This window comes from Oratosquilla oratoria, unplaced genomic scaffold, assembly GCF_046742065.1.
Source record: "Oratosquilla oratoria isolate Oo_2021 unplaced genomic scaffold, ASM4674206v1 SCAFFOLD90, whole genome shotgun sequence".
Taxonomy (NCBI): Eukaryota; Metazoa; Arthropoda; class Malacostraca; order Stomatopoda; family Squillidae; genus Oratosquilla; species Oratosquilla oratoria.
In genome coordinates, this window is record NW_027467754.1 from 225,114 (window position 1) to 252,436 (window position 27,323).

The following is a 27,323-nucleotide window of genomic DNA, read 5'->3' on the forward strand; positions in this document are numbered from 1 at the left end:
GCCGTTTGGCGTGCGAAAATATATTTAGCATTTTGGCTTTTTTCTTGGCTTATTCTGAATTAGCTTTGGGCAGTAATTTGTTTGTTTTTTATACATTTTTGTAAGAGACAAGACTTTTTCGTTTGGTCTTTTTATGCATATTTACTTTGTTTTGGTTTCTTTTCCCAATTTACTTGGCTATAAAAAAATTCCTTCTTTGGTGAACAGTGTTGACCAAAGTTATTGCGATGAAGCTTTGAATTTAGCACAATTACAGTGACCATAAATATAGTTTGCGGTTACACGCGTTTGGGTGTATTAGAGTGGTATTTAGTTAAATTATTGCAAAATCTATAATAAATTGAAATGATAATGATAAATGATAATAAATTGAGTATATGAATCTACTTAAATTGACAGCCATTTTTAATAATAACTTAATAAGCCGAGCGGGACTGACGTTGTGTTTACGGATGTGGTTTAGGTTAGTTTTCTTGTGCTTATTTTCGTTGCAGCAGTTGATACTTGGATTGCACAATGCCTTTAACGTGATAGAAATATATGTGTTATTGCGAAGATACCAATATATCAATATTTCTGCATTGCAAGCAGTGTACATGCTTCAAATTGGTGATTCGAGTTTAATTTTTAGTTGGTCTGCAATCTTGAAAGTTTACATTCAATGTTGAGATTTTGTACACGAGATTAGAAAATTATATGTGAAATGTTCTCTTCAGTATTGTAGTTATACTTTATAGATTCTGTGATACTGATTCTTTTTTGTGGTTTATATAGATACTTAAGCAACCTAGCCATGTCATCGAAGAAATGGAAAACTTCTTATGATCATGTTGGTACTGAAGCAGCATACATGGTGATCCACTGCAAGTCTACCTACATTGATTGCACCATTACAGGCAGTGCTAATTAGTTTGATGTATACAGTTTTCTAACTTCAAAATGTTTTCATATGTATGTTGTGTAATATAATAATAATTCAAATCTAATTTTTTTTTTTTTCAATATAGTAGTTGTTGGCAAGCTCTCTAGGTTTTTTTTTATTTTCCAGAGTGGCAACACTGCTTGTCAGTGCAATGAAAACCTTGTTCGGGGTGAGACGGGCACTCCTACGTGTGACAGCCTCACTGGGCGGTGTTTGGCTTGTACTGGGAACACAGCTGGTTGGCATTGCCATTTATGCAAACCAGACCATTATTTATGGTGACCCAGAGAAGTAAGTAGAAATAGATTGGATTATTAAAATCTGAATAAAGAAATATTTTTTGTTGTTGTCGCCATGACGCTAGTATGTGACATGTACCAGTTACCTGTACGTAGCCTTCTTCTGGCCTAAATCTCCCTAAAAGAAGGGACTCCATAGGCCACACCACTGATGTCAACTCAACATTTGTAGTTGTTCTCGATGGTTTTTGTCCGCAAATCGTAGCATTCACTCAGCAAAGAGGTGTTTTTTCAATCTCTTTTTTGAAAACACTGATATTATCACACTGCTTGACACAGGTTGATAGCTTGTTAAACAGTCGAGGGGCACAGTTTTTAAAGGCTCTATGTCCGATTTCTGGATAATATCTTGGTTCATTAAGCCGACAGTGTTCAGTGTTATATTGCAGAATAACTTGAGACATTGTGTAGTAATCTTCTAGGAGCTCATTTAAGTACATTGGTGTACCCTTTTTTTTTTTTTTTTTTTGCTTGGAATGTGAGTACACATATTTTGTATTCTATTCTAGCTTTTATTGGGAGCCAGTGTAATTCAATTAATGTGGGAGTAATTCTTTCTCAACGAGGAATATTTTTTATCAAATGTGCAGCTCTTTTCATTATCATTTGCAGTTTCTTCAGCAGGTAGTTTGGCAGGCCGTAATAAAAAAAATTGCAGTAGTCTAACCTACTGATAACATGATTGTGAATTGTTTTTTTCATCGAATCTATGTCAAGGTATTTTCTAACAAAGGATAAGTTTTTCAAGTGGTAGTTTGCAACTTTCACTATGTTATTTACTTGCTCACAGAAATCTAAGTTTTTATCAGTTATAATAATCCCCAAGTCTTTCACTTTGTTGTTAAGTGACATGTATGTGTTAAGAGCTTTGAAACTTGTAAGGTCTTAGCAAACTAGATCATTATATTTTCCGATTACCATACACTCATTCTTGTCCTAATTAAGTTTCAATTTCTTTGAGTTCATCCAACTTTTCACTTCACTTATTATTTCATTCAATTTAATTTCAGCTTGGACATTGTTTGTTAATGTTAGATAAAACTGTGTGTCATCAGCATAAAGCTTAAAGTCAATTTCATGATTTCTTAGTATCTGTGCAAGGCCGATTGTGTAAATACAAAAAAGAATTGGACCCAATACACTACCTTGAGGTACCCCCTCTATGTAGCGTTTTTATTTCCGAAAAGGTACCACCAAATTGCACTCGATAAGTTCTGTTTTTAAGATAACTCTCCAGGTATTCCAAAGCTTCATTAACTATTCCAATGTTATGACGCTCTTGTATTCATAGATTATGTTCAACAGTGTCGAAAGCTGCACTTAGATCTAACAAAATTAAAATGCTACATTTACCTTCGTCCATGTTTACCAACCTATTATTTACCACGGCACATAAGGTTGTTTTTAGTTGAGTATAGTCTTCTATATGCTGACTGATTGTCAGGAAAAATATTGATGGCCAACAAGTGTTCCATTAACTGTTCAAGGATTACTTTCTCAAACACTTTTGATAAAAAGGTTAGGTTAGATACTGGTCTATATGAAGTCAAAGATTGTGGATCTTTATTGGCTTTAACTATTGGCTTCACTGTGGCATCAGGAAAAACCCTAGTGGCAATACTAGTATTCACCAACTCGGTCACTACCCCCCATGCCAGTTTATCAAGATTCCCACCGGTGAAAATTTTCCTGAAGGGAATCGGATCGTTATCACAGAACGTTGGATTTGTAAGGGGGAAAAAAGCCTTGGTATATGTATGTATGTCTTTTTGCTGAAAACATTCTAATCTCTCTTGATCGTCTGGTATAATTATTATAGGTATTCTGTAGGCATTGGTAGAAAAACCTCTTATTGCATTCTCAATTATCTCCTCAAAGAAGTTCAGAAACATTTGGGCCACTACCTCATCACAATATCCCTCTGGCATCTTTTTCTGTTTGTTGTTGCCAGTTCAACTGCTTAATATATTATAGAGCAATCTAATATCAGATCCGGCTTCACTGGTTTTACCTCTATATTATTCATGTTTTCGTCGAACAATAACTTTTTTTCATGCTGTTTTGCTTCAGTGTAGGCTAGTCTAATTTCATTTGTCTGATCTCTGCACCATTTTCTTTCCTTTTCTTTTTTTCACGTTAATAGTATTAAGCCCATTAAACCATGGTGAATCATCTTTCATGGTCATTTCCTTTTCAAGTATAGGGCATTGAGAGTTGTATAATTGTTTTATGGTGCTATTAAAAAATGTTTGTCAAACTAATTGCACAATTTGTATATAACTTTTCATGGACGCAACTTTCTAGTTTTTTCTTAGTGAGAATGTCAATTAGAGTAATAATGAAGGCCTTAGGGTTTAGATTAGTCAATGGTCTGAACATCATTTTCTTCTTTCGTTTTAAGTCTCTCCTGAATGGAAGCTTAAATTGCACAAGTTTATCAACAGGCGACACATCACAAACTTCACCAACCTCCATCTCCATAACCAAGTCTCTATCCGAAGCACAGAAAACAAAGTCTAGAGTATGTCCACTTATTGAGGTCATACCATTACCTTTATTAGTTAAATTCAAGGAAGACATCATCTCCAAAAACGTGACTGTTGATGCAATGTTGTCATCAACCCAGATATTGAAGTCTCCACAATTAACAATTTCTGTACTGATCATATTAACTGATTCTAAAAACTGGCAAAAATCAATAGATAGGTTAACATTGGTCTGCGTTGGTCTATATACAACCACAAAAGAACACTTTTCTGCTCCTGTCTCACACGTCATGTACATGCCTTCATATGTATATTGTGTTTCAATTTATTTAACAACAATTTCTTTTAAAGGTATTTCTTAAAAATAGACCAACTCCTCCACCTCTTCTTATATCCCTAGAAACATGAACAAAGTTATAAGAGTCAGGAGTCATTTCTTTTATTTTCACATTTTCACCAACACTTAACCAAGTTTCAGTTAGCGCTAATATATCAAGATCATTATCCTTCAGTAAGTTATATATTTCAAATGTTTTGTTGCCAACTGATTGTATGTTTAACAATCCACACTTAACACTACTATTCAGTCTAACAACAGCCATCATCTGTTAAATTACATATCCTACTTATTTCAGATTGGTAGACAGGGCAGTTAACGGTCATTAACACTGAGATATTTCAGTTTTCTTGTATCTGACACAGTTAATACATTTCTCAATGGTAGCTGTACAGTCTTTGGATGCATGATTACCCGCACATTTAAAGCAAACGGGATCATCATCATTATCATTCTTAGCCTGACATTTATCAATCTTATGGTTGAACCTTTGGCAATAGTAGTAAACCATTGGGTGATACCTATCTCGAACAGTAAATCTCCCCCATTCCAGGAACAGTCTATCGCCATTTTTCTTAGTAAGTGCTCTTACTTCTGGGTTGCATCTCAATATGTAATGCACTGTGTTATTAGCCGCATGTTTATCAAGTAGATATTTTATTTTTTTCCTTACATTTTCAATGGAATTCAGATAGACATTTCTCTCTATTAGTGTATCAATGATATGATCCTTTTCTTCCTCTTTATAGACATTGCAAATCATTATCGTTGGTGTCATTTTTTTTAATGTACTTTATAGATACTTTGTTGACAACTCCCAATTTCTTTTCTGCTTCTGTAAGTGTTGTTTCATCCTCAAAATTCAAAACAGTCTCCACGACCTGTAAAACGAGTCAGTAATGTGCACACCATTAAGTGCTCCAACCACATCTTTTTTCATTTCGCTGGATTTTTTCCCCATTTTCTTTTGCACTAACCACAAGCAAGTTTTTTTGTCTCCTTATCTCATTCCTTGATAACACTTGGCTCCATAATGGTGCTGAAGTCATGCCTACGGTAGTTTGGAGGTCAGCCGAGCCGGCTGCATGGGCGGTCGACAGTTCAGCAACCAGACTGTCATTCTCTCACTCCTGCCACCTCTCTTTTTATACCCACAACAACATTCTCCTCCACATCTTTCTTCACTTCTTTAACCTCCTTCTTTGCATCACCTACCACGGTAACTACCTCTTTCTTCATGTCTTCAACTACTGTCTCAATTTCAGACTTGATCACAGTTTCCATATCACCTTTCAACAATTGTGAGCTATTTGACAACTGTGCCTTTATTTCATCCAACTTATTCATAATTAGATTGCCTGGGACAATACTTTCAAAACATGCGTCACATGCCCAGTTTATACTCGTAACATTGTCAGGATTGACACCTTTCAAACCTACACACTTCAAATGAGCCCTTTTCCTTGTAGGACATTTAGGGCAACCAATCCATTCCTGTTCCTTCCCCTTCGACTTGTTGCACTTATATGCGACTTGTTGCACTCGCGGACACCCACCAGGGATAGCAGCGACATGACAGCGGTAGAGGGGTGCGCCAAGCAAGCGTCCACCTCTTGCGACTGCCATTCCTCAGGTTAAACTCGATTAGTTTGCACAAAAGTCTAATTGGCTGATAATTACCAGGATTGGATTTGTCACCCTTTTGAAACAAGGGTGCAGCATTTGCTATATATACAAAAACGAAGGGATAAAATCCACTCCCACCCACTCCATCCCTACATACTCCACTCCCCTCCACCCTCTTCCCTCCCTCTTATCTTGGCACCTCATGGATGACGGATCATCCCTACATCTCGCCCACTGCCCTGGGTCAGAAGCAATGTCGCAAGACACAGCACATCCACAGCAACACCACTTCATAAAATTGGCAACCCCCCCCCCCCCTCTCCGTCCCCTCATGCAGAAAAAGAGATGGGGAGAAATCCCTTCAGGCTGCATCAATTTTTTTCTCCAGGAGGAACCAAGGTAAGAGGGAGGGAAGTGGAGTATATGAGGGATGGGATGGGATGGGAGTGTTTCCTGTTTTGTTTTTTCTTTACTTGTAAGGGGGGAAAAGTCTTTCGTGTATATATATATATATATACACATACGTAGGGCCCATAAAGTTGCCAGCTTCATCCTGATGCTTCATGACATTTGTAGATTTTTTTTTTTTCTTTTTTTTTTCTTTTTTTTTTATAACTGATTCGGGTTTGTATAAATCTCCTTTCGACAGATGGCAGCTGGGCACGGCATTGGTGCCATGGACGGAGACCTGAGTGAAGGCGGCTTGCAGAGCGTGGTGCTGAATGACACGGCGGCCCCGTTAGGGTCCACACAGCCCCCTCCCCTCCCCTGCCCCCATCCTCTGCTACCGACGACTCTGCCAATGTCGGATTAGGAGGCGGGGGAGGCCAGCCAGCTGGAGGGGTAGTGGGTCAACCGCCACCACCGCAGCAGCAGCAACAGCAGCAGCAAAGACCCAGTTCACTGCCACAGTACAATCCTGTACCTGCAACTTCCTATGGTTCGCCAGGCAGCGCGGCGACCAGCCCAGGTGGGGTGCAGGGGGAGAGGAGCAGTGTATGGGGGAGGGGGGGGGATTACTAGTTTAGCTTTATGTACAGTGATGCATAAAAAAGTGTTTTTTTTTAATCGCAAGTTTATTCATTTATTTTTCATATTTTGTATTTCATTTTATTTATTTTTTTATTTTTCACTTTTATTTAATTTTTTTTTTTTTTTTTTTAGTTGCATCTACATGTGTATGTGTGAGGAGATGGGAGACTGGGAGACAAGTTTTGAAGAATTTTTCGGAAGGTGTTAGTTTAGTAGCAGCTTGTCGCATTGCGCTGCGGATTTCCCCGAGATCAGAAGTGTGTTTGGACACCATAAGTGAAATGATATTTGATTTTTATTCAGAGTGCATGAAGCAAAGGAGGACACCTTTTGACTACCTCCCTTGTACGTATGCATGAAGTAAAGAGTGCAAAGAGGCAAGTTGAAGAGAGAGAGGAAAGGGTAAAGGTATTTCAGCATAAGCTCGCTATAACAAACTCCCCCAATTGTGGAAAGCCTTGAATAGTAAACTCAGAAGTTTGAGGGAAAAAAAATCTTGTTTCAAAGATACATACATACCTACATATACCAAGGCTTTTTACCCCATACAAGGGAGGTAGCACTTGTTAAATTTGCACTTGATAATTTGTTAAAAGGCAGATTCCACTGAATAACAGTAACCTTTTTGATCACGTGTGGTTCTTAGTCTTGCTCTGTTTGATTGCATCGTTCCGTTGTAATCTCCTTTAGAAATACTGTAGTAAAAGAATTGGAGAACACTTGATTTTGTAAGGCAGCAGTTAGGGATGTAAAAGACATGCTCCATGTAGTGAAGAACTAGAGTGTATTTGATGGGGCAGTCATACAAAGGATTTCAAAGGGGGAGCATGCCGACGACAGGAGACCTTTTGGTCCATATCTAGGTCGCATGCATAAAAAATCATAATGATAAATAAATGAATAAATAAAAACTATAATAATGTAAATGATAAATAAGATACATGAATAAATGCATAGGTATAGTTGAACAATAAACAAACAGGTAAATAATAAATAATGATAAATTGTCATATAACTAATAACAAATGAGAATGAAGCAAATAATAGTAAACAAACAGACAAATGATAACAAAACAAATAAAGAAATAATATGAAATAAATGATAATCATTCATACATTCTGTAAACTTTTGTAATTGGACTTTAGCTGAATTAGTTTGTTATATTGAGCTTGTACTGTAAATGGTACTTGTTAATGGAAGAGAAAGCTGTGAGGTGGAGATGGGCAGATTATTTCAAGGAGTTGCTAATTGTAGAGGAGGATAGAGGGAGCCAGGAGGTCTTTGATAGTAGCCATGGGAGATGATGATAGAGACTGACTGGGATAGGAAAGGAGAAAGCTGTTCTTAAGGAGGAGGTACCGTAAATGACAGTGGAAGAGAATGAAAGCTCTAAGGCACCTGTACTGGGTGGGTGCTGTCTATAGTGTTTGCCAGAGGGTGGGATAGTAATAGTGGAGTGAATGGTGAGATTGTTCAATGTGTGTCCAAGTGAAGGAAGGGTGACTAAGAGGCAAACTAGAATGGACGAAAGTTTTTTTTTTTTTTTTCCCACTGCCAAAGTTGCCCAGATATTAATATTGAGTATATAAAAACAAGTGCAATTTTGGCAGTGTAAAAAAAAAAAAAAAAAAAGAAATCCCAAGAAACTCAATTTATTTTTTCTGCTACCCACACCACACTGCTTGTGTCAGCGGCTATGTGTTAAGACAGAAATGACGAAAAACTCATCGAAACCCTGATGCATCCAAGATTGGAATATGCATCGATGGTATGGTCCCCGCACAGAGTGAAGGACATAAGCAAGATCGAGAGAATACAAAGGGCAGCAGTGACCAAACTGCCACCCCCCCCCCCAAGCATGGCAGATAAACTGTAAACTCTCTCCCCCTCCGTCCATTTATTAGAGAGGTTTACGGAGAAGATGAAGAACGTCCCCTCAGGCTGTGTTACCTCCTCGTCCATTGCCCTTCCACTCGGAACTTTTGCACTCTCTCTTCTTTGCTCAACAGGCACTCCTCTTGCATCCCTTCACTTTTGATGGAACAACTTGTCTGATTTCTTTCCACCTGTTATCTGCCTCACCTCCACACAACATAAGAATGGGGGAGACTGCAAGAGACCATAGAGCCTACACTAGGCAGTTCCATGTCCCTTACCACTTGTCATCCCATCCATAAAGTTATTCAATTTCCTCTTGATGATGATCATGATCATGATATGGTTTAACGTCACAACCCCCCCCCCCCTTATTGGGAGACTAGGATGGTGCCCCTTACAGTGAATTTTGTAGTCTGGAATTGAACAAAAATTTCCTCTTTAAACAATGAATAGTTTGAGCGCTTGCTACCTACGTTGTTACACAGTCCATTCCATTCGTTAACCACGCAGTTGGTGAACTGTTCTTGCCTATTTCATTCTTAAACCCAAATTTGTCCAACTTGCACCCATTACTACCAGATCTACCCTGTTGTCATAATATGATGACCTTGCCTGTGTCGCCCTTGTTCAAACCATTGATCCGTTTGAATACCTCTATCAGATCCCCCGCACTCTTCGTCTCTCCAGAGTTGAAGTTAAGATGCCACGAAGAGTCAAATATTGCTGACGTTATCCATTTTTATTACGCGGATTGTACTCCATCTTGAACACGTCAGGCTTCCTCTCCTCCTCCTCAATCAGATTCCACGTCTCTGCTCCCTCGTATGATTTTCTCGTCCCTGTACATCTCTTTGCCTTAATTTTCACCCAAATTTATTTTTAGTCTATCCTCTTAAGTTGGTTGCTTATATTTTAGTTGCTCACTTAATTGTATTTAGTGATTAATTTATTATTAATAATTTTCTATTTTGCTTGTCATGAATTATTTTATGATATTTGAAGACCTGCTAGAAACACCAGAAGATGTATGTATTGTAGGACAGAGTTTAAGGTATTCTGCCAGATTATGCTTTGAAGCTCTGCTTTAGTAGGTAAGTTTGCTGGTGCTATATTATGAGGTCTTAAAAGTTGGTAATTATATTCTAAACAAAAAATACTTGTTGAATGTGTGCACTTTGAAAACCATGTGTATTTGTTATCATGGTTGCTACAGTTATGTTCTTGCATGTTTTATTCTGGGTTGCATTTGGTTATTCTGGTCATCTAGCGAGTATGGATCTTGAGCTTTTTCGGACGTGGAACCGTAATTCAATTCTTTTCACCTGTGTGACCTCAAATTTGGGAATACTTTAATTCCTTTTCATTTTGGAATGTTAATATTTCAACAATTTTGACAACCCTATGAACCAGTTATTCGGCATTCGTTTATAATTGAAGAGTAATCTCGACTTTTAAATTCTATTCCCCGTGTGTCGTTGAGTCAGTAATTTAGGGATGTGAGTGACATCCATATGGATCAGAGTCACAGAAATCTTATATGATCTGAAACTAATACCCATTCAATCTTTCTCTTTCTCTCTCTTTCCATTACCTGCTGTGTGAGAGCCATTGTTAGTGTTGAGGCCTTTAAGGTTGTATTGCTTTGTTGACCTGGTTGAAATTTACAGACCATCTGGAGGCCTTTAACTGCTGATCTGGGACTCCTGGGCTCCCCGACATGTCACTCTGGGCCACAACAAGGCTCTGGAGCTGCAGCGTCTACGTCGTGGGACCACCCCCCAACCCCAAGAGTTGGGGGCCAAACGGCAGCAACCACCCCTGGCCACCGGCTCTATGCAGGTGGCACCGATCCCCAAAAGGAGCTACGCCTACCTTGGGGAGTACCACAATCCTTTTTCCCAACATGCAATATTACGTTTTTTCTGCACCGAGGGGTGATTTTCCAGCGATCACCCCTCTTCTACTTTTAGCTGGAGATGTAGAGAGCAATCCTGGGCCCACCACAAAATACACATTCCCAACATGCTCTAAACCCATTACTTCGAGCAGACAGACAAAGGGCTCAGTTCAGTGCAATATGTGCAAAAACTGGGCCCACCTCACTTGTACAACACTTGCTGACACAAACCGATACACAAACACTTGGACATGTTCTACCTGCCCTCCAGTAACCCCACTCCCACCTCCCCAACCACAGCCAGCACCCTCACACACTCCCAATTTCCCTCTGCCCTTACCCCCGATTAGTACTCCCCTTCCTTTGTCCCCGATCTCTCCTTTCCCCCCCTCTGACCCAGATCCTACACCTTCCCCACTACCACCCCAACCTCAACCCCAAACGGCAACATACAACACATACAAAACACACAACATCAACATATTACAACACAACATTGACGGTATTAACACGAAAAAACATGAACTTGAACACTTTCTTAAACAACACAACATACACATTGCGATTTTACAAGAAACAAAACTAAGACACTCACACAAAACACCATCATTTCATAATTACACTACCATCAGACAAGACCGGACTGACAGCTATGGCGGTGGACTCATCACCCTGATCCACCACTCCATCTGTTTTGTGGACACAAGTGCCACAACCAAAATTCTCCTCCCTACCACAGATAACACAACAGAAATCCAATCCATTCGAATCCGCACAGGCAACAAATCAACACTGACAATAGTTAACATGTACATTCCCCCCTAATCATCCCCCACAGTTCCAGACACCTTCAGGCCTCATTTTAGCCAACTAGCCTCAATCCCCAACCTGATCATGGGTGGAGACTTCAAAGCCAAGTCGTCTGCCTGTTATGTTGACAACCCTGACACAGACAGAGGGCTTGATATGCAGACTCAGTTTGACTCATTGACTATCATGAACAACACACATAATCATACACATATCCCACACCAAGCCCTCTACACTCCCTCCTCTCCTGATATCACCTTTTGCTCCCCCTGCCTAACCCCAACAACATCATGGAGAGTGGTCGGAACCCTTGGCTCTGACCACCTTCCAATCATCATCACCACCAAAACAAGATGAACCCCAGTTGGCCACAGACACACTTACACCAATTACAAAAGAGCTAACTGGGAAGCTTTTATTGAAGAGACAGAACAACATTTTGAAACACTTAACAGTACACCAATCACAAACATAAACAATGCTGTGCACACTTTTAATACAATCATACAAAATGCAGACAAGAGATACATTCCTAGAGGCAACAGAAAATCACACAATCCGAACTTCACACCAGAAATCCAAGGCCTCATCAGACAACGAGACACACTTAAACACAATACCCCCACACCTATCCCTCAAAACATACAGACCAAATACAAACACTAAACACTGTGATTGCCAATAAAATACGTGAACAAAAAACACAAAATTGGCAAAACTTTATCAATACACTTGATCACAAAACAAACACCAGCAAATTGTACAAAACACTCAACAGTATTACACTATCCAACAGTAACACTACACGCTCTCACGCAGCAATAATCACGACAACAGATAATCTACCCTCAAACAGACAACAAGCAAACGCACTCATACGTCATTTTGCACAGACAAGCCATCTCACTTCTCACCCTGACGACCGACGCACCATTCGACGTAAGAAAGACTTTCCCTCAGACTCAGACTATATACCCTTCATAGACAGTCAGACAAAACTCATAATACATAGTCTCAAGCACTCATCTGCCTGTGGCCCTGATAACATAAGCAACATCCACCTAAAACACATTGGACCACAAGGTATACATGCACTCACAAACATTGCAAACTACAGCTATTCACACAACACTATACCCGACATCTGGAAGCATGGTAGAATAATCACCATTCCAAAACCGAACAAAGACCCAACAATCCCAACATCGCACCGCCCAATCACACTTCTCTGCACCCCCTCTAAAGTCATTGAACGCCTAATACTTAAACTTGTCACATCACATATTCCCCTTGCTGACTCACAACATGGTTTTAGGCCACTACACTCCACAAACACTCTTCTGACAAACCTCACACAAAGAATTTTAGATGGCATCAATTCAGATAGGCCCCACCAAAGAACACTTCTTATTACATTAGACATTAGTAAAGCTTTTGATGCTATCCCCCGCCACAACCTAACAAATAAAATATATAACACAGACATGCACAATAACACCAAAAGATGGCTGGCCAATTATCTGGCAGGTAGGAATGCTTATGTGTCATATAATGGCCAATCATCGCACATCAGAAACATTAAGAACGGAGTACCACAGGGCTCAGTTCTATCCCCCACACTATTTAATCTATACATGCATGACTTACCCACGCCAGACACCTCAGAAATACAAATCTCTTCCTATGCAGACGACATTACAATCACATGCACACATCGTAACACAGACAAAGCTGCAGAAATAATCCAGCCATACCTTGACACACTCAACACATGGTTCATCACAAACAGACTCAAAATAGCTCCAACCAAATCTACAGCAACACTTCTCACAAACTGGACAAAAGAACACAAATACATACCTCATCTCCACATCAACAACACTCTAATACCACACACAAACACACTGAAAATTCTTGGTGTAACATACGATACATCCATGTCTTTCAAACAACACATCACAAACATAAAAAACAAATGCACACCCAGACTTAACGCACTTAAGTCAATCACTGGAACAACATTTGGACAAAACAAAGAAATTCTAATCAAGACCGGGTATTTAAAAACGCCCCCTTAAAATGCCACCCAACACATTTTCCTGCCACAGTAAAAACATTCCAAAAATACAAAATTTAGCATTAAAAACGCCAATCTGACAACCCCGACGCTCAGTGATGATCTGCATTTGCAGGACATAGATAGCAGGCTAGCGGTAAATTTGTAACCACGAATCGTAGCTGGGGCCGGTAATTTTGCAGAGGATAAAAACGTTACTTCACTTTGATCAAATTACATGAAAATCACACCTTTTAAAGAAAATAGTTCAAATAATGCAACCATATGCTAATTTGTTATGGTATATGTAGCTGTGGTCGGTCATACTGCAGAGGCTAAAACATAACTTCTCTTTGGTCAAATTACATGAAAATCACACATTTTAAAGAAAAGGGTTTAAATAATTCAACTATATGCAGTCTATTACACTAATAACACAACAGTAAGAAGCTTAAAAGCGTGTAGTTTGATCCATACCACCAGTGATCATAGACGGTGGGCTGGACGAGTCGTAGCTGGGGTCGGTAAAATTGCAGGGGATAAAAACGTTAGTTCTCTTTGATCATATTACATGGAAATCACACATTTTAAAGAAAATAGTTCAAATGATCCAACCATATATATATGGAAGTGTGCATTTGAGCAAAACCTGTCCTTGTTTGGGTTTTGTGGTTTTGTTCGGCTTTTCTCGGTTTTGTTCGGTTTGTTCGGCAATTAGTGAGACCGAAATATAGTACATATATATAAATGTAATGGGATAATGTTGTCAGGGAGGTAGGGTTTTTGAAAGGGAATAAAGAAATTAATTGATATAGAGAATGAAAAACTAATTGGTGGCTTTTGTTTTCAGTAGTGGTAAAATGTCACATGCTACATTTGCTAAATATAGTACTTATATATAAATATAATGGGATAATGTTGTTTTCAGGGAGGTCGTTTTTTTTTTAAGGGAATAAAAGGACTGTATTTGAAGGCTAAGAACACAGGGATGCACATTTTGTCCTTTTGTGTACACAGGGTATTTAGATAAAAACTTGCTTATTTGGACATTCAATGTGTACTAAGATATGTATCCAGGAAATCTGTATCTGGAAAAATTGGAAACTTCCAGTGCTCGGAATGAAAATGAAGAAGTAGAGGTTCCCGCTGGTCTGCGGAAATTTCTGTCATTCATTTGTTTTGTTATTTTTGTTATTTAATTGTTTATTTTCATCTAAGTATTGGGGATTCTCTTAATTCTAGAGATTTTGAATGTGTGATCCATGGCGAGAAAAAAAAGTCTAGACGAGATGTGCTGTAAGAAGAACAGGAGCGCATTTTTCATGACACTGCACTCTAACTTAAAAGAGGAAATTAAAATAGTTGAATATGAAATGACAACAGTACAGTACACCCTCAGTATAACAGATCTCAACATATCGGATATAATGGACAAAAAAATCTGACCGGACAAACCGTCGCTATAACGGATTTTCATCCACTATAGCGAGGGATCCTTGGTCATAACGGGTCTTTGGATATGATGACAGGCCCCCTGTCCCCATATTGTCCATTATATCGGGGGGTTAACTGTAATTTCTAATACCGGACAAACGTCAGGATATAACGGAAAGCGTATCACGATTCTTGGGGTTATTGTTTGTATTCTCATCAGCAGTCATGTCCCTAGTGCCTCTTATGTCGCCCGAAAGCGGAATCGAGAACGGGTCTGCGGTGGTACGGCCCCCTCAGAGCAAGATGGACTCGATCAAGACGTGGTCCATAACCACGTACAAGTGCATGCACCAGCCCACTCATCTCAGAGAAACTGGGCAAGCAAGAGCTCATGTACCGTTGACTCAGGTGAGGAAACGTCAGTTGCGGGTTCATTTGAGTCTGTACGGAAGCTTACATTTGGCTCGCTCGTCTTGGTACTCTTTGTCTAGATTCTCGCTTCCTTTCTGCCGATTCTTGGTCTTGCCGCACCAGTGACGGACAGGTGGCGGCTCAGTAGGATGGGCGTTGGAGAGGGTAGTCTCCATACTAACCCGTCTCCAGAATGTGGGTTCCATCTCAAGGAGCTCGTATTCTGACTGTATGTAGGCCAGCCAGCGGTGGGTGGGTGGGTGGGCAAACATTTCAGTGCTGCAAGGGATACATTCAGAAATCCATTATTTTAAAGGGTTGCATACTATCTTAAGTAAAATGATATTTGAAATGTTCAAATTATTATTATTATATATATTTTTTTAGATTATTTTCATTGTTAATATTCTTCATTAAAATAATATTTGAAATATCCAATATTACAAAGGATTACAAAGGCGGAGCAAGCCGACAGGAGACCTTTTGATCCATATCTAGGTCGGATGCGAAAAAAAAATCATATTAATAATAAAACAATAAATAAAAACTATAATAATGTAAATAACAATTAAAATATATAAATAAATGCATAGGTATAGTTGAATAATAAACAAACAGGTAAATAGTAAATAATGATAAATTGACATATAACTAATAATAAATGAAAATCAGACAGACAAATGATAAAACAAAAACAAAATAAATGAAAATCAGACAGACAAATAATAACAAAACAAAAACAAATAATATAAGATGAATTATAATCATTACAGCATCTTACTTAGGTATTTATCTAACTGATTCTTAAAGCTTCGAACTGAACTACATTGCACTACTTGTGCAGGAAGTTTATTCCATTCATTTACTACACGGTTGGCAAAGTTGTTTTTACCTACTTCCAAATTGAATCTATTTCCAGATAGTTTGAGACCATTGTTTCTTGTCTGATTCTCATTCAATGTGAAAATTTTGTCCCTTTTGATGTTGGCAATTCCCTTTAAAATCTTAAAGACCTGTATCAAGTCACCTCTGAGTCTACGCTTTTTTAGGGAAAACAGATTCATGTGTTTTAGTCGATTTTCGTATGATTTATTTTTGATATTTGGAATCAGTTTTGTGGCTCGCCGTTGTACTTTTTCCAGTCTGTCAATGTCTTTAATGAGATTCGGTGACCATACGGAAACAGCATATTCCAAATGTGGACGAACTAACGATTTATATAGCTTGTTAATGAGTGATGGACTTTTGAAATCAAAAGATCGCGCAATCAGTCCCAGAATCTTATTTGCTTTCTCAGAGGCTGAAATACACTGCTTGGATGATTTGAGGTCGTTACTGATAATTACGCCGAGATCTTTTTCACTATCCACTTTTGTTAACGAATTACCAAATAACTTGTAATCGTACTTACTGTTATTTTTACCTATGTGCATTACCTTGCATTTACTTGTGTTAAATTTCATTACCCACTTTTCAGACCATTGCTGTAATTTCTCTAAATCTTCTTGAATATCTAATTGGTCTGAGTGATCATTTGCCACTCCGCACAGTTTTGTATCATCAGCAAATTTGGACACAGTAGATTTTAGTCCATGGTCTATATCATTTATATATACTATGAAAAGAAGTGGCCCAAGAACGGAACCCTGAGGAACTCCACTTGCAACACTTTTCCATCCAGAAGTTTTTCCATTTAAAACAACTCTCTGTTTTCGACCCTTCAACCAATTACTAGTCCAACCTAATAGGCTACCACTTATTCCATGCAAAGCTAATTTAGTAAGTAGTCTTTCGTGTGGGACGGTATCAAAAGCTTTTGCAAAGTCTAGATATACTAAATCTATATTGTTTCTTTTGTCATAATTCGAGATAACTGTGTTGTAGAATCCGAGTAAGTTAGTCACGCAAGAACGTTTCCTTCTGAAACCATGCTGGCTATCATTTATCAAACGGTTACTTTCTAAATGATGTTCGACAGCATCTCTGATGATAGTTTCCATTATTTTTCCTATGATTGAAGTCAAACTTATAGGCCTATAGTTATTTGGTTTCTTTTTGTCACCTTTTTTGAATATGGGAGTAATGTTAGCTAGCTTCCATTCGTTGGGACATCTCCGGATATGATGGATTTCTTGAAAATAATTTCTAATGGAACAACAATCTCATTTTTCATTTCCTTTAAGATTCTTGGATGCCAACCGTCAGGCCCTGGTGTTTTATTAATTTTGAGTTTGTCTTTTACCTTTTAATTTTTTCTTTTGTTATATTTACTGTAGTAAGTTTACCCCAGACTTTTCACAGGTTTCAGTTTGGAATTCACTTTGAGGTGTTTCGTTTACGAATACTGAGCTAAAATAATTGTTTAAGATATTACACATTCCTTCATTTGAATATTCAAGTTGACCGTCAGCAGATAATAGTGGACCAATGTGATTCCTAACAACCTCTTTATCTCTAATGTAACTATAGAATTCTTTGGGATTCTCTTTGGATTTATCAGCGATGTTCATTTCGTATTGTCGTTTTCTTTTCCTTATTGTCTTTTTTAAATCTCTCTGTATTGATACATAATTTTCATAGTCATTAGATGCACCCGAGCACTTATATTTCTTATAAGCCTGTCTCTTTTTAGCAATACTGTATGTATATACAGGTATATATATATATATATATATATATATATATATGTATGTGTGTGTGTGTGTATGTATATACATACATATATAATATATATATATGTATATATATATATATATATAATATATATATTTGATTATTTTATTGTTAATTTTCTTAAGTAAAATAATATTTGAAGTGTCCAAAATGATTTTTTTTTTTAGATTATTTTATTATTAATTAATATTCCTAAGTGAAATGATATTTGAAGTATCCGAAATAATTCTCTTATATTATTTTATTGTTAATATTCTTAACTGAATATTTGAAATAAAAAAGTTTGATATTATTTTATTGATAATATTCTTAAGTAAAATAATATTTGAAATGTCCAATATAATGTTTCGATATCATTTTACCGTATTGTTAATCAATATTCTTAAGTAAAATGATATTTGAAATATCCAATATATAAGAACATAAGAAATAAAGGAGACTGCAAAAGACCATAAGGCCTACACTAGGCAGCTCCGTATCCATCACCACCTGTCATCCCCATCCATAAAGTTGTCTAATCGTTTTTTAAAACAACTGATAGTTTCAGCGCTTACTACGTTGTTACTAAGTTTATTCCATTCATCGACCACCCTATTTGTGAACCAATTCTTGCCTATTTCCTTCTTAACATCCATTCCTAAGTGTCTATTTCTCATTACACTTTTCAATCCACCAAGGCATTTACTCGCTTCTCTCAATCTACATTCTACCTCCACCTCTTCTTCTCCCTTTCCCACCACATTGACACTCAAGTATCTAAAACTATCCACTTCCTCCAGTCTCTCTCCCTTAATACTCATTTCCAGATTCTGCCACTTTCTCCCCTTGTACATCTCATCACTTTACTTTTACCCACGTTCATTTTGAACTTCCTTCTTTCGCATGCCTTCCCAAACTCTGTCACTAACTTCCTCAATCCCTCCTCTGATCCTGCTACAAGTGCAGTGTCATCAGAAAACAACAACTGGCTTATCTCCCACTTTTCTCCATTTTCTTTAACCATCTCCAATCCCTGACCCACTACCCTTGCATTGACCTCTCACACCACCCCATTCATGTATAAATTGAACAGCCAGGGTGACATAACACATCCCTCACTCTCTCCATTTCTGATTTGAACACAAGCTCTACCACTCTCATAAAAACTCTTGACTCCTCTTAACTGTTTTCTTCCTACCCCATTGTCATGTTCCATGATGTGTCACTGACATGAAGGGATGTGGGTATGGCACCATAACCCACACTCTAGCAAGAGCCATAGTGCTCGCCATTCTTAGTACATACATACATATTTCAAAGGCTTTTTCCCCCTTATAAGGGAGGTAGCAAAAAAACAAAGTCATAAAAACCACTCTCACCCATTCCATCCCTAACATACTCCACTCTCCCCCACCCTCCTCCCTCCCTCTTATCTTGGCATCTCCTAGTAAATTGATTATAATATTTAATCCATCAAAGTAGTAGGTTACCTTAAATTAAATAGATATATACATACATATACCAAAGGCTTTTTCCCCCTTACACAGGGGGTAGCCAAAAAGGAAAAGGCATAGAAGTCACTCCCACCCATTTCATTTCCCATATATTCTACTCCCCTCCACCCTCCTCCCTCCCTTCCATCTTGTCACCTCCTGGATGACGGGTCATCCCTGCATCCTGTCCACTGCCCTGGGTCAGAAGCAGTGTTGCAAGACTCAGCACATCCACAGCAAGGCCGCTTCATAAATTCGGCGACCCCTCCTCTCCATCCCCTCATGCAGAAAAGGAAAAGACGGGGAGAAATCCCTATGGGCTGCATCACATTTTTTCTCATACATAATTCCTCACCCCCCATCCCCCACCAACTCCCCCTCATGCATCACAGCGTCATCTATACACAACCCTTCTCCATTCACCCCTATCTTCTGTCCCCTCCTGTCCTTCCTCTACAGACATTCCTCTCTTTTGTAAACCCCCTTTCACCCCATCCATCCATCTCATCCTAGGACGCCCCCTCATATTCACTCCTTCCACCTCCGCCTTCCACACTTCTTTTACTAATCTTTCTTCACTCATTCTTTCCATGTATCCAAACCATCCTAATACTCTTTCATCAACCCTATCTCTCAGCTCCCTTTCCACCCCTGTTCTCCTCCTCACCTCCTCATTTCTCACTCTATCTAGCCTAGTAACCCCTATCATACTTCTCAGACACCTCATCTCAAACACATTCAAACTCCTCCTCTCTTCCTCTCTCATGTTCCATGTTTCTGCCCTATAAAGTGCTGTTGGCACAATCACTCCTTCATATAACCTCTTAGCATCCATTCCCAGATGTCTATTTCTCATTACACTTTTCAATCCACCAAGGCATTTACTCGCTTCTCTCATTCTACATGCTACCTCCACCCCCACTCCTCCCTTTCCTGTCACATTTGCACCCAAGTATCTGAAACTATCCACTTCCTCCAGTTTCTCACCCTTAATGCTCACTTCCAGCCTACTGTCACTCTCTCCCCCCTTGTACATCTCATCACCTTACTTTTGCCCACATTTATCTTCAGCTTTCTTCTTTCACACACCTTCTCAAACTCTGTCACTAACTTCCTGAATCCCTCCTCTGATCCTGCTACAAGCGCAGTGTTGTCAGCAAACAACAGCTGGCTCACCTCCCACTTTTCTCCATTTTCTTTAATCATCTCCAACCCTTGACCCACTACCCTTGCATTCACCTCTCGCACCACCCCATCCATGTAAAGTTTGAACAGCCAGGGCAACAACACACCCCTTCAAATCATACAAAACAAAGCCCTAAAAACAATTACAGGCTGCACAAATACATCACCTACAGACCATTTACACCATGAAACAAAAGTCCTCAAAGTCAAGGACCACCTCGACATGAGAGGCACACAAACACTTGCTGCAGCCACCACAAACACATCACACCCGCTACACTACATAGCAGAACACCCACACACACCAAGAAACATTAAAACTACACCCAAAGACCTTTATTACGCACAGATACTCTCTTCTCTTCCTCCACAACCACCAAATACCAGCCTCCGGAAACATATTCATAATCATATCACTCACCGCTCCATTAACACACTGAAAGACAACACACTGCTGCATGCCAAACCCCCTGATATCCACCCTTCTGAATCCTCTCTCCCACGAAAGGACAGAGTCCACTTGGCCAGACTGCGATGCGGTCACCACCCAGCACTTCTAAGCTACCAGAAGAGGCTGGACGACCGTGTTGTGAACAGCTGCCCAGGATGTAACACTTCACCCCATACCATACAACACATAATGGAAGACTGCATTATACACAATCATGCACGCAAACAACACAACATACACTCTATAAAGGATTTGTGGGAAAACCCAGTTTCGGCTGTGGCCTTCCTTGGGGAGACGGGACTGCTCGGACAGACAGTCTAGGGAACGACAACAACAACAACAATAACAACACACCCCAGATGAAGTCCCACCTTTACCTCAAACCATTCACTCTCTCCATTTCTAATCATAATGCAAGCTCTACTACTCTCATAAAAACTCTTGACTGCTCTTGACATACATATACCAAAAGCTTTTTCCCTCTTATAAGTGCTTAAATTAAACAATAAGATAAAATGAATTAGGTTTTTTCTTGTGATGAATGACTAGTTGCAGGAGATCTGCAAGCCAGTGGCGGAGGAGTACAAAATTGAAGCCTTCTCCCCTCGGAGGTCAGAGGGCATGTAAACAAGATGACACTATGAAGTAGTGTCCTTGTATATGTACGTACCTTTCCCCATTTGATTAGTTAGATAATGATTGAAATTTTATAAGCCTTCTTTACACACAAATAAAAAAATAGAAAGATTGTGTGGAGCTGGGCATAGTGATAGAATAGGCTTCTGTAGGGACACATCGCCACCTGTCCTTGGCACTGATGTTGTGTGGTCATAGTATAAATTAAGATGCATGGGCATTGAATTTCTGACTCCCGCACTCATACTCTGTTCATACCCAACTCCGTTGTAAGTCAATATATTATTTTATTAGATAATGTTAATGAAATAAGTTTTGCACATAACCACTTTTACTATCAGGGTCAGAGGAGGGATTGAGGAAGCTGGTGGCAGAGTTTGGGAGAGTATGTGATAGAAGAAAGCTAAAGATAAATGTAGGTAAAAGTAAGGTGATGAGATGTACAAGGGGTGAAAGTGGCAGTAGACTGGAAGTGAACATTAAGGGAGAGCGACTGGAGGAAGTGGATAGTTTTAGATACTTGGGTGCAAGTGTAGCAGGAAAAGGTGGAGTGAAGGTGGAGGTAGAATGTAGATTGAGAGAAGCGAGTAAATGCCTTGGTGGATTAAAGAGTGTAATGAGGAATAGACATTTGGGAATGGATGCAAAGAGGAGACTGTATGAAGGAGTGATTGTGCCAACAGCACTGTATGGGGCAGAAACGTGGAACATAAGAGAAGAAGAGAGAAGGAGTTTGAATGTGTTTGAGATGAGGTGTCTGAGAAGTATGGTGGGGGTTACTAGGCTGGATAGAGTGAGAAATGAGGAGGTGAGAAGGAGAACGGGTAAAAAAGGAGCTGAGAGATAGGGTTGATGAAAGAATATTAGGATGGTTTGGACACATGGAAAGAATGAGTGAAGAAAGACTAGTAAAAGAGGTATGGAAGGCAGAAGTGGAGGGAGTGAACATGAGGGGACGTCCTAGGATGAGGTGGATGGATGGGGTGAAGGGGGCTTTGGGGAAGAGGGGAATGTCTGTTGAGGAAGGAAGGGAGAGGACGGAAGACAGAGGTGAGTGGAGAATGGTTGTATATGGATGATGTTGTGATTGCATGAGGAGGAAGGGGCAGGGGGGTGGGGGGTGGGGTAGTATGTGTGAGTAAATTTTGACGCAGCACGAAGGGATTTCTCCCCGTCCTCTCCTTATATGCAAGGGGGGACGGAGAGGGGGGGTCGCCGATTAAGTGAAGTGGCCTTGCTGTGGATGTGCTGTGTCTTGCGACACTGCTTCTGACCCAGGGCGGTGGGCGGGGTGCAGGGATGACCCGTCATCCGGGAGGTGCTCAGATGAGAGGGAGGGTGGGAGGGGTGTGGAGTGTATGTAGGGATGAAATGGGTGGGAGTGTTTTTATGGCTTTCCCTTTTTGGCTACCTCCCTTGTAAGGGGGAAAAAGCCTTGGTATATGTATGTATGTATGTATAAATAGGCTAAATATCACCCTGGCCATTGGATTGAAGGAACTGTTCAAATCACAGCCAAGATTCAATACATCAATTCAATGCCTCCCTCAGTGCCTTCCTCTCTACCCTGTTGTAAGCCTTTTCCAAATCCATAACAACCCAAAAAAAATCCATCTCACAAATCTGTCTTACCACAAAAATCTGATCCATGCAACCCCCACTTGTCTTAAACCCGCACTGTTCCTCACCAATTACTCTTCTGTTCCTCCTAATCCTCTCAATGAAGACCCTCCCATAAGCCTTCCCAACTACACTTAACAAACTTATCCCTCTGAAACTACTACATTCACACATGTCCCCTTTTCCCTTGTAAACTGGAACTATACAGGCACTCCTCCATTCCTCCGGCACTCTACCCTCTCTTAAACAAGCATTAAATAATGTCAACACCCAGTCCACCATCACTGTACCTCCTTTTTGTTTTAGACATTCTCCATGACATCCATCCAACCCAGGTGCTTTACCTGCTCTCATCATCTTAACAACTTCCTTCACCTCATCTTTCCTTATTTCTCCTCCATTTTCCTCTCTCATCACTGTCCTTTTCTTAGCGCTACCCACTGCAACTATCTTTCCCTCCCTATCCTCCTTCACATTGAGCAACTCCCTAAAATACTTTCCAATCTTCCTCTTATTGCCATCTCTTCCATTATCATCTCTCCATCTGCACCTTTTACCTTTTCTTCTCTATTTGATTCACCTCCTCCTCCTCTTAATTTAGAATTTTTATTTTAATGAAAAAAATAAAGCACATCTCTAGGCTATTATAAACAGCCATATAAGGTTGTTTATCTTGGTAATTTTCGTGTAATGAACTTATAAGTAAACACCATGTATTTACAAAATGTTTGTCAGTTCATAAAGTACTGAATGATCTGGCAATTTTTGGAACATGTTGCTATTTGTACAGAATCAGTACAGATAGTTGTAGTTTAGATCTACAAGTTAGTACAGTTTCAGCCAGAAATGTGTGTGTGGTTGGTTGTTATGCTTTTCTAATGAGCCTCATAGAATATTTAAGAATTCAAATATAATCTATAACTGGATTAAAAAATGTGGCACCTTATTGTATTCTTTTTTTTACAGATTTATAGAAATTACTCATAGTGATATCTACATCTTGGCTATTACGCCTTTTCAGCAAAATGCAATGGCTCGGCACTTGAAATACTGCCAAGACCCTACTACTAAAAACATAAGTGCATAACAATCAATCTTAGAAAATTGACTGATGTGCTTATTGAAAAGTGTGATGGAAGATGGAAAAAAGACTCTTTGCTGTGTGTGAACTGTTGGACACTAATAATGAATAACTCCACAATAATTAGAACCAGTAGTGGGATTCAGCCGGTTCTTACCTATTCGCTAGAACCGGCTCACGCAAATTTGTCAGTTCGGCGAACCGTTTAACTGGCGAACCGACTAGTTGCTCAGCTGGTCAGTGGTCTTCTGCATTTCATCCGATAAGTACCGGGACAGTATGTTTCGTAACTTTCGTTAGTGATTTATTGCATAGTTTATTTACACAAGTGGTTACCAGTTTTTTTTTCATGTATATAGTGCTTGGTTTCTCTGTATATTTGTGTTATTAAACTACATTTTATTATAATTATGGACATACATACATACACGCACTCTCATACACACTCCTTAGGCCTACCCACACAAACATGTTTGTTTATAAATAACACAAATGCATTGCACACATGCACACACATACTCATGTACATGTACACATATGCACACGTGTAAGCACATACATAGCCTACACATGCACACACTACCCCCACACAAACATGCGTCCGTAAAAAAATAAATACACCTGCACTAGGTTGCCCAAATCGAATTTTTTGATCACGAGACTAACTATAGTTTGGCACCCAGGTCTATACCCCATTTTTTTTTTTCCACCTGACAATTTTTCAGGTTTTTCGTATGTAAATATTTGAATATTTTTTACGTTTGGCAGCCAGAGATGCATTTTAAATATAATATTGTTAGTTTTCCATATTTCTAGTTAGAATATTTAATTGATAACAATAATATAAAGCAAATGTGGCTAAGAAGTGGTTGCAAATTAGAACCGGCTGACGAAAAATTTGAATCCCACTACTGTTTAGAACCATTGAAAACTATGAGACTGAACAACATTTATTCAAATCATCTTCAAGCAGTGATTTGAGTGATGTAATATCTTCAAATCGAGATCTGTACAGTGAATACCCAGTTGAAGAAAATCCTTTAACTTCAATTGAACCATTTCTAGCACTTCTGGACCAAACACCAGTAAAAAAAAAAAAAAAGAGTAAAAAGAAAATTATTTGGGTTTGATCTGTATGGTATACAATTTTCCTTTATATAAGCATTCTAAATCAGTTTGCATTCTTAATCAGTAGATATTTTTTATTTCAATGCCATTTTTGTTTAATTGGTAATTTTTTGCATAGGAATGTATGTATTTAATTGTTTAGCATGTCTAAAAATAAATGGATAACTCATAAGTAATATTTATCTCTCTATACATATACATATATATATATATATATATATATATATATATATATATATATATATATATATATATATATATATATATGTGTGTGTACCGTATATGTATGTGCTAACCTAATTTATGTTTGTTGCAATTATTATTTTGAAGTATGTGTTCCTGCATTTCATGTACATGTATATTGATTCTTTGCCAAATAAACTTATTATTATTAATATTATTTTTATATATGTGGTGAGAGAGGAAATATTCCTTATAATTTATCCATTTATTTTTAGAAATGTTAAACAATTAAATCATATATTGTAATGACAACTATGACGTTATTTTGTATCAAATTTTCCTCTGTATATTAATGTAAATGTATGAATTTTTATTTCTTTTCAGAAGGGTTATCATTGAGCCAGAAGAAGTGCAAAGCTCATGGTAAGCTATCAGATGCCAGAAAAACATTTGAAGGAAAGCCTAGAGGTCAGTTATGGTGTTCATGTTAATAGCAAGGCAGAAAGTGAGGCTTCAAAACCTGAAACACAATCTGAGAAATTGAAAAAGTTATTCCTGGATAGCAAATAATCATAAACTGCATGCATTGACTCTCTCCCTATACTAAATTAAAGAAACCACATTTTTGTTTGTTTGTTTTGTTTCAAACTACAACATATATGGTGAGAGAGAGCCATTTACTAAAATCAGAATTTGGAATCTTTCTAAAGATTCCAATCATGAGCAAAGGAAAAGTGGCATCAGAAGAGCACAAAGATTTAGTTTGAAGATTCTATAAGTCAGATGAGGTTAGTCATATGTGTCGTGGCCAAAAGGATTGTGTGAAAATCACCAGTGCTGAAGGTGCAAAAGCAGCTGGTTCTTGGGAATTTAAGAGAGATATTTGAACTATATAAAAATGATAAAAAGAATATTAAAATGTGATTCTCTACATTTGGTAAATTACAGCCATCATGTTGTGTGTTTGCTGGTAGTGGTGGGACCCGTTCTCTCTGTGTCTGTACACATTATCAGAACCCAAAATTACAGTTGGCTGCATTTGGAAAATAAGGTCACTCATACAAAGATCCTATGGATTATAGTGTCTGCAGTAAAGAAAAAGAAGCTTGCATGATGCAAATTTGCAAAGACTGCCCAAGAGAAGAAGGTGTTCTGAACTTTCTCGACTTGCTTGACAATGTTGAATCAGCTCCAAATGAAATATCAGGCAAGCAATGGGTGACCGTTGACTGTTGTACATTGGTAGACAAAGTGGAGCCACTTCATGAATACAATAAAAGCTCTTTTAACTGGCACGAGTGGGACCAAAGATGTGCCGGAAAGGGGAAATCCCGGTTACGAGAAGGAAAAATAAAAAAAATACATGTATTGCCTTTATTCATTGAGTACTTAAATCAAATTGATTCATTGGCTTCACTTTTGTTGTTTATTTATTTACCAGTATATTCATATTTATTTATCTTTATTTATTTTCGTGAAATCACGTATGTCTCTTTGTTTAGAATGTTTGTCTCTCTGCATTAAAAACTCATTTTGAAGACTGAAGAGACATCACGTCGTGAGTCCCCATGTAGGTGCACTGCTCCACAAACTTGATAATGTTGCCAATCCTTTAGCAGCATCCTTCCACGTTACTCTTGGCTCTAGGTCATCTTCCTCTTCACTATCAGCCTCTGTTTCCTTACCATGCTTCTCCTCAATCACT

The 27,323-nt window shown here is 38.6% G+C and overlaps 1 protein-coding gene across 15 annotated transcripts; it reads left to right on the plus strand.

Moving 5' to 3' along the window:
* On the plus strand, positions 1 to 26,246 carry LOC143024094 (uncharacterized). 15 transcript variants are annotated; one of them, XM_076182856.1, is made up of 5 exons: positions 474 to 1,213; positions 6,320 to 6,640; positions 15,002 to 15,186; positions 24,193 to 24,584; positions 26,003 to 26,246. In XM_076182856.1, exons 3-4 carry the CDS (start codon positions 15,004 to 15,006, stop codon positions 24,211 to 24,213), a joined length of 204 nt encoding a protein of 67 aa, XP_076038971.1. In that variant the 5' UTR covers positions 474 to 1,213; positions 6,320 to 6,640; positions 15,002 to 15,003; the 3' UTR covers positions 24,214 to 24,584; positions 26,003 to 26,246. The 15 variants fall into 15 exon arrangements, with proteins under 15 accessions (XP_076038962.1, XP_076038964.1, XP_076038968.1 ...); XM_076182855.1 differs by having other exon boundaries at positions 24,248 to 24,584; XM_076182847.1 differs by lacking the exons at positions 6,320 to 6,640; positions 15,002 to 15,186; positions 24,193 to 24,584; positions 26,003 to 26,246 and adding exons at positions 1 to 463; positions 5,514 to 6,289 and having other exon boundaries at positions 775 to 916; positions 1,049 to 1,213.
* Positions 26,247 to 27,323: the final 1,077 nt, after the last annotated feature.

Bases quoted from the DNA above. Each gene is read 5' to 3' on its own strand.
- LOC143024094 (XM_076182843.1), top strand. From the start codon at position 10,299: ATGTCACTCTGGGCCACAACAAGGCTCTGGAGCTGCAGCGTCTACGTC.